Source organism: Zosterops lateralis (genome assembly GCF_965231275.1).
Source record: "Zosterops lateralis genome assembly, chromosome: W".
In the NCBI taxonomy this organism is placed as follows: Eukaryota; Metazoa; Chordata; class Aves; order Passeriformes; family Zosteropidae; genus Zosterops; species Zosterops lateralis.
Window position 1 is genome coordinate 2,345,620 of NC_139801.1, and position 8,951 is coordinate 2,354,570.

General features: G+C 52.4%; 1 protein-coding gene across 1 annotated transcript in view; it reads left to right on the plus strand.

The window, feature by feature from the left end:
• Positions 1-8,731, plus strand: part of LOC310922066 (Krueppel-like factor 9) — a gene marked incomplete at both ends in the record, with an annotated part of 65,970 nt that extends 57,239 nt beyond the window's left edge. The window contains 1 exon segment of the mRNA XM_083882386.1: positions 8,532-8,731. Coding sequence (XP_083738512.1) covers positions 8,532-8,731 — 200 coding nt within the window.
• Positions 8,732-8,951: the final 220 nt, after the last annotated feature.

The window sequence follows — 8,951 nt, forward strand, 5'->3', positions numbered from 1 at the left end:
GCTTGGCCCGTTGTCTGATTTGATGGTCTTAGGGATGCCTAGGAAAGAGAAGGCTTGGAGAAGGTGTTTAATGACATCCCCTGCTTTCTCCCCTGTGTGGGCGGAGGCATAGACTGCTCCAGAAAAGGTGTCCACAGACACATGGACGTACTTCAGCCTCCCAAACTGGGAGACATGAGTAACGTCCATCTGCCAAACCTCGTTGCTGCTCAGCCCTCGGGGGTTCACCCCGGCATGCAGGGTTGGGACTGCATGTCGCTGGCAGCTGGGACAGGTCGCCACAATGGCCTTGGCCTGATCTCGGGTCAGTTTGAATCCTCGGACCAGACCTGGCACATTCTGATGGAAGAGTTGGTGGCTGAGCTTTGCCTGCTGGAAAACGTCGGGCAGCAGGGCCTTCGCGACAGGGGCAGCAAGAGCATCAGCCTTCCTGTTTCCCTCCGCTATGAACCCCGGCAAATCCGTGTGCGACCTGGTGTGCATCACGTAAAACGGTTGCTCTCGGTGGGAGATTAGCCTTATCAGCTTCGAGAGCAACTTAAACAGAGCAATGTTAGTCACTTCTTGGAGAACTGAGTTCTCCACTCTGGACACCACACCCGCAACATAGCTCGAATCGGTTACCAAATTAAATGGTTCAGAGAACCTTTCGAAGGCCCTGACGACTGCGGCCAACTCAGCAATCTGAGGGGATCCTTCCACCTCAGCAACGTCAGACTCCCACTGCTGAGTCTGAGGATCTTTCCAAGTCACCACTGACTTGTGGGACCCTCCGGACGCGTCTGTGAAAACTGTCAAGGCTTCGAGCGGTCTTTTGCTCTGAACACTCCTTAAATTTAATTTAAATTGAGCATCCGAATTAAAAATTTTGTGGGCAGGCCGATGGATTGAAATTTGACCAGTGTAACTGTCCAGGGCAAACTGAAGTGCTTCGTTCTCTTGAAGCAAGTGCTCTAACATTGCCTTTGAAATTTGGCCCGTACTCAACCGAATTGGTACGTGGATCACCTCAAAGTCGCAACCGGCCAGTTCCCTAATGCGGACTCTGGCCTTCCGGATTAGTTCAGCCATCAACTCCTGTGGGCGTGTCATCCTCTTGGACCTGTGGTGGCTGAGAAAGACCCATTCTATAATAAGAAGAGGATCTCTCCCGCCTCGGTCCTTCCGGGGTATGCTGGTCACCCCGTTGTCCCATTGGAATATCATTCCATGGAGGTGCGGCAGATTTCCTAGAATGACAAAGTGGAAAGGCAAATCAGCATGGCAACGATTTGCCTGTCTGGTGGACATCAACTCTTGAACCCTTTCCAGTGCTTTCTGTGCCTCCGGGGTGAGTGACCTAGGGGAACTCAGCCCCTCTCCCCCTTTCAATAAATTGAAAAGAGGTGCTAGGTCCTCGGTGGTAAGACCCAGCCAAGGCCTCACCCAGTTCAAAGCCCCACACAGCTGGTGCACATCCGCTAAGGTCTCAATTTTGGTTTGGATAGCTAATTTTTGCGGAACAATGGTCCGCTTATTAATTTCGAGGCCAAGATATTTCCATGGTGGCATCTTTTGAATTTTTGCTTCCTGCAACTCGAACCCTGCAGCAACCAGTGCAGCCACTGTCAGGTCAAGCGCATGCGTCAACAGGTCGTCGCTGGGGGCGCACACGAGCACATCATCCATATAATGAAAGATGATGGCCTGGTGTGCAGCTGCACGCACGGGGGTCAGCAAGGAAGACACGTACCACTGGCAAATGGCGGGAGAGTTTTTCATCCCTTGGGGAAGAACTCGCCATTGATACCTCTTCCTCGGGGCCTCTCGGTTGATGTTAGGAACCGAGAACGCAAACGGCGGAGCATCGTCGGGGTGAAGAGGAATTTGAAAAAAGCAGTCTTTGATGTCAATTACTGCCAGATTATAATTTTGGGGCAACATGGCTGGGGAAGGCATCCCTGGTTGGAGAGATCCCATATCTTCAATGACCTCATTAATTTGTCTGAGGTCCTGGAGAAGCCTCCATCGGGTCTTGTCGGATTTCTGTATCACGAACACCGGGGTGTTCCAAGGAGAGGTGGTCTCCTCTATGTGACCCTTTCGGAGTTGCTCTTCCACGAGCTCATTCAGCGCCTTTAATTTTTCTTTAGAAAGCGGCCACTGCTCCACCCAAACTGGAGAATCTGTTTTCCAATTCAGTTTTTGGGTGGGGCGCTGTTCAGTGACCGCAGCCCGAAAATTTTGTGGAGGGTCAGGGAATTCAATTGTTGCCCCCCACTGGGCCAGGACATCTCTCCCCCACAGGGGTGCTTTGTAGTTCAAAACAAAGGGCTTGATGTTGGCCAATTGCCCATTGGACCCCTTAATTTGTACCATGTTTTTAGATTTTTTGGCCAATTGAAGGCCTCCAACACCCTCAACTTGCTCAACTACTGTTTGCAACGGCCAACGTGACGGCCATAGGTGTTCAGGGATCACCGTTACGTCCGCCCCTGTGTCAAGGAGACCCTTAATGATGGTGGTCTCCCCGCCCACCCTTAGTTTGCACACCTCCTCAGGTCTGTCATGTGTAATGTTCATGACTGTGCTTATCTGGGGGTGGCAGGTCTTGCAGTCGCCCTCGGGACACACCCTTTCGGGGAGTGATGGTATTGCCTGGGCGACTATCTGTCCCTTTGACAGATAAATGGGTGGACTCGTGCAGCGGAGCCAGAGTTCAAACCACTCGGGATCCGCAGGAGTGGTTTGGGGAACAATCTCGACCTCCGGCGGGGTATGTTTACAATCCCCCACGACTACATATGTTGTGCCAATTTTGTGCCAGGTACCTCGATTTTTAGATACCGCCACGCGGTGCCACTCATCATCACGGATCCACAGGGTATCAGATAGTTGAAGATGAAAGGGCACTCCCTCGCTTGTTGTTGTCAAGGACTTTCCTGCGAAAGGAACAGGCATATTCGGGTCAGGATCATCAGGTGAAAGACTCCTCAAAGGGGAGTCCGTTGTCTCGTCTGGTGAATTCTCTCTCGGACTTTGCAGAGGGTTCCTCTGCTGCCTCTGGGAAGAAAAAGTCAAGCTCGTTAAAATGTCATGTCCGGTGCGACTCAAATCAACATTCCCCATTCCCCCTCCCCCGGCTTGGACCGCCCGATTGGGGTCATCGCACTGGGCGGCTCCGCGCTCCCTTATTCGTTTTTTTGTTGGGAGCCTCCTCCCCTCCCATTTCCTCCTCCTCCCTCTTTCATTTGTTTAAATTCCTGAAACTCCTGTCTCAGGGGGCAAGCTTGCCACCAATGACCTCGCTTGCCACATAAGGCGCAAGGCCTGTCAGCTGCATTTCTAGATGACTGTCTCCCTTGTTTTGGTACCACGGCCGCGTTGTCCTGATGGAAGGTTGGGGTCGCTGCGGTTGCTGCATTCACGGCTTTCTTTCGATGTTCCGGCCTTTCTGGTTTTCCCGGTGTCATCAGGGGGACTACCTCAGTTACCACCTCGACATAGTCCTGTAATGTCGGCTTGGGATTCCGTGGAAGGGTGAGCATGGCTTGTTTGCAGACTTGATTGGCGTGCTTGAACACCAGCGACGTGACAAGCCTGTTCCTTGCCACTTCGTCCTCTTCCTGCTGTTCTATGGCTACCGTAAGCCTTTCCACAAACAACAGGAAGTTTTCCTGAGGTCCCTGAAAAATATCTAAATAGGATTCCATGGGGCCGGAAGGCCGCATGGTGGAAAACGCTTTCACAGCAACCTGAGCAATTCGTTTCAACAACGGCCTTGGGAGGCTTTCAGCTTGTTTTTGTGGCATCTCCCATTCTCCCTCACCCATTACTTGTGACAGCGTAATCATGTTTCCTTCATTGTCTACAGCCGTGTCAGGATCGTTTGACCACCCTGGGAGGGCGTCCTGCAAGTGCCTTTTCCAGGTTGCAAACCAGAGCTGATACTCAGTTCTGGAATGCAAGCACCGGAAAAGGTACTTGATGTCATGTGGGACTACATCACTCCCGGTAATCTGGCCATCCAACAAGCCAAGGAAGTACGGACTCATGCGGCCGTACTCCTTGAGGGCCTTCATGAGTTCCCTGACCACGTTCTGGGACAATTGCTGCCATTTTGCCTCCTCATGCCCTCCCCTACCCCTCCTGTAGGTAACTGGAGCGAGAGAAGGGACATGGGGGTCATCACTTCCTGGATCCCACCCCTCCCCCTCCAAGCCCCAAGCGTGGGAACCGGAAGAAGGGGCGTGGGAACCGGAGGGCAGTGGGCGGGACTTGCTGCGCATCACCGAGGGGCGTGGCTTGCGACGGGAGGGGGGCGTGTCAGGGTCTGGGAAAGGCACGCCTTCGGAGGAGTGGTTTTGGGTGGAGACTTGGGAGGAGCGGCAGGTGGGGGGGTCATAGGGAGGGGTTTCAGGAGAGGGACGGCCTCGGGGAAGAGTGGAAGGGGACAGAAAAGGGTTGGTGGGAGAAAACTTGGGAGACTGGGAAGGGGAAGGGAACGGGAGCGGGGCCATGGCGGCGGCGGCGAGCGGCGCCTCCGGCAGCGGGATGGCGGGCAGGGTGGACAAAGAGGACGATCGCGCCATGCGGCCGCCGCCATTCCACGCCTCTGCCGCGCGGGCGCCGCGTGCCTGCGCCTCTCCCGCGTGGCCGCCACGCGGCTCTCCCGCGTGGCCGCCGCGTGCGCCTTCCGCATGGGCGCCGCCTGCTCCTGCCACGTGGTCGCCATGCGCGCTTTCCACGCCGTCGCCATGCGGCTTTTCCGCATGAGCGCCACGTGCGCTTGCCATGCGGTCGCCATGCGGCTCCGCGCGGGCATTTTGTGTGCATTCTCCTCCGCTAACGCTGAACCGAACTCGGGGTTTGTTTAGGGAGGTTCGGGGAAGGGAAAATTCCTCGGGAGCGTGGCCAGGGCTCCGTCGGATGTCCCGGGCAGACTGCCCTGTCTGCCCCGGGCGGGGGGTCGGCATTTTGAGGGAGCCAGGGCTGGCGGGCTGGGGTTTGCCCGCTGCGTCCCTGAGAATGCCGCGGCGGGGTGACGGGGAGCGGGACACAGAACGGGAACAACGGGGGGAAACAGGGCTTTCTCCAGGAGACTGCTCTTTCTGCACTCCTTTCATATTTCTTACGGCGGTCCGAATTTGTTGGGACCAGAACAGATATTTCGCCGCCTTTTCGTCCCCAGAGGTGGCCAATTTGGTAAGTTTTAAAACGACAGGCCCCCAAAATCGGAGCTCCGTCACAACCTCCGGCGTAGTCTTGGGGAAGTGCAGAAAGAGCATGCGCACAAACCGCTTCAGCTCTCCTTCGGAAAACTTAACATTATTAAAACTGAGAACGCCAACAAAACAACGAAACACGCCTTTCTGCTCTGCCGAGAGCTTGGCACCCATTCTTAACTTCCAAACCGTACCGCAACACAAAAATAAACTAAAAATCGAATCCCAGCACGAAAACTCCGGTCAGGCAGTCCCCCCCACTGCCTCCGCCCCGGAGGTGCCTCGTAAAACAAAAAAACCCGCTTTAAACTGCGTCTGTCGCCCGTGCGCAGACTGAAAACGGGGTGGGCTCCAGCTTGCCGTCGGGGAATCGAACCTCGGTCTCCCGCGCCCGGGCCGGCCAAGGAACGAGCACGGCGCCGCTCCGGTCCCGCCGCTCCCGCGGTCCCGGTCCCGCCTGACCGGGAATCGAACCCGGGTCGCGGCGGTGAGAGCGCCGAATCCTAACCACTAGACCACGGACTCGGCCGTGTCGCTCCCGATCCCGATAGCTGGGCTCAGGCGCACCAGCTCGGAGCCGCGGAAACACAAAACACAAACCAACAAAACAAAATAAAACCAGGAACCTTTAAACAAAAACCCGAGAGAGGAAAACAACCCCCCCCCGAGTGCCGCGCGGCTTGATCCCCCCAGGACAGCAGGTCCTGGGCTGGATCCCCCTTTTTGGGTAGGGTGAGGGCTAGGGGCTCACACTTACCCTTCCCTTGGTTCCTGCGTGGGTACGGCGGTTTGGTTTGGGATCAATCCGCACCGAAGAGGACTCCACTGGGTGCTGCGAAGCTACCCTCTTCGTCCTCCCGGGAGCGCACCTGAAGGCTGCTTCCACCAGGAGGCGCGACGACAATGAAAAATCCGTAAAGGTCCCGATCGACCGGATTCACCCGCGACGCTCTCGAACTGAGTGCGCCTCGTCAGTGCCGTCGCCGTCGGGTCGTCTGTTGTTTGCCCACGCGTGACAGCCCCACGTTGGGCGCCAGACTGCAGTGGTTCGGCTTTACCAATGGGTGCAGCTCCGGCCAGCCCTGCCGCCACTACAACCCGGGGGCCACTTTGCCAGAGGCGTGAGCAAACCCTACCACGGTGCGGATAGTGCGCAGAATAGAAAGGCGGGACTCTCAGGATGTGCAACCAAGGGGTGCGTGTTCCCCAAGGCAGCGCTCCGAGAGAGACGCTGACCTCGGGATGCCACGGCTCTTTATTGAGTGGGTTACAGGGGTGGGATTGCGTGGGACCAATCACAACCTTTTGCCAACGTATAATGAGGGAATGCACAACTTTTGAACCAATAATAAGTAACTTGGGGAGGAGGAATACATGATGAGGGGGTGGGGAAGTTATATAACTTAAAGATTGACACTTAACAGAAAAGTGGTAAACAACTGTTATGGGATAGGGTTACCAGGACAACCAAGGTTTTGGCGGGAAAGTCTGGGGGAAGGAGAGAAGGGGAGAAGGAGAGGGAAGGAGAGGCCATCTTAAACAATAGTAATAATTACAAAATTATAAAACACAACTTATAAAACCAAACTGGAGCAGTGAAAACCCAATTGGAATTGAATTTAAGCACCACCACAGGAAAGGAGCAGAATGTCTGAACTTTTTCCACTGCTCTGGAGTGTAGGTACCTGATATAGAGCCATTTACTAGATGCCTCCAGACATACAAGTTTTATATCACTTCTCCTACATTCCCTGGGGAATCTAGAAAGCTTTTCTGCACCTCCTACTGATGCCTGCTTCAAGAAGCTGTGACAGAAACCATTGGATAGTAAAAGGCTAGTACAAGTGAAATATTGACTCAAATATCATGTGCAGACATCAAACAAAGCCAGAAGAGAGCAGTTAGCATGGTGCCATCACACAAGTGCTCTGTATGGTTGTGCACACCTCCCAGTATTGCCCTGGGTTGTAGCTTTGATATACCTTTATGGGTATATGAGCAAACATAAAGCTTTAATTTCTTTTATACAGAAAGGCTTCCAACCATGTTTAAAAACATACACCAGGAAGCCAAGAAATATGTAAAAAAAATTTCCACAGGTCAGAATTTCTTGCAGTAATGTTTCCACCCTGCCCTGGGTTAATGTACCAGACTAAATTGGCATTTTACTATTTCTGCTGTCTTTTTCCTTGACCAAGAGCCAGTCTTGCTGTGAGATGAGGAAAGAAATTGCCCAGGAAGCAGGCTATGCTTTGGCTGGCCTAAGAGGCCTTAACATGCAAACTCTTGCTCATCTAGCTAATACTACCAAATGCCGGTCATTTTGGGACAAAGTAGTCTGACTGTCAACCCATGAGCTTGTCCATCTTATTTTCTCAAGCTGTCTTGTTGAGGAGGGAAAATGAGTGTGGTCGGGTGGGGATCTGGCAGCCAACCAAGGTCAACCCACCACAGTCAACTTCCCAGATCTGCAGAATTTGGTATGTAGCAATGCAAGGCCCATGCAACCTGCAGAGGTGAACTGCAGGGATTTGGGGTGTTAGGTAAATTATAGTGAATACTGCTCACTCCTTACATTGTTGTTTTTAAAACACAGATGCAGTGTATTTTAGTTAAAGGTGTTTGGTTTTGTTCTTTACCATCATAGCAAACGTTTTTATTGATAGAGCTGTGAATGAGATCATTTTCTTGCCCTCAAATCAGCCATCTGAAAGACTGAGAGGAGTCCTTTATTTTGTAGACCAGCTTGGATTTCTGGGCAAAAAGGAAAGTAAAAGAGGAGGCGCTTAGGCTTTCTCTCTATAGCCACAATATTTTTGCTGTGCATATTTGCCACCCTGAGGCTGCACAGGTCTCCCAATCCCCTCCCCACTCAGTTCTTCCCAGAGTGGACTTACTTGTCCTAGATGAGATTTTTTTCTTCTTTTCTAACAGTTACAGATTATTTTATGCAGCAGAATGGAAGTGTTAGAGGAATAACAGTGGTGTTCCTTTCTCAAAACAGTGAAGTGAGCACAACATCAAAAATGTACAAGAATAGGCAGAGCTCATCTGTTGTTATGATAACATTCAGAAACATGTAAGGTTCTGCACTAGTGTGAGTTTCACATAATTTGAGGGGGTTTTGGCTTCTGCTAGAGGTGAAACTACAACCTGATGGAGTAAGTGATCAACAGCTCTGCAGACAGACACCATGGCAATAAATAAAGGTGGCTTTTCCCTTCAGCAGCATATTCTCCAGCTTCTAAGCTGTCCTGCTAAAAAGCTTGTACGTGCTGGTGTTTATATCCCTCACCTAAATTTCTTGTCATGTTTTCCTTCCTGTAGGTGAGCGACCATTCCCCTGTAAGTGGTCCAGCTGCCTTAAAAAGTTCTCTCGCTCGGATGAGCTTACCTGGGACTACCGAACCCACACAGGTGAAGAACAGTTTACATGCTCCCTCTGTGAGAAGCAGTTCATGCAGAGCAACCACCTGACAAAGCATGCCTGGTCCCAGACCAAGTTTCACCTCAGCATGATCAAGTGATCCAAAAAGTCCATCTCCTTGTGAAGGCAGAACTGGTCTGGGGAGAGGAGTGAGGAAGACAGGCATGACAAAGGCATGGTGAATAATGCAAGAGCAGTCCACTGCTGTGATGTTCTGAGTTTCTATTCAGTTTGAAACCACATGTAGCCAAAGTTTTAAAAAATAATACTCTGTGACTCCTTCCTCACCCTTTTCTAAGAACAATGATCTTGAACAGGTA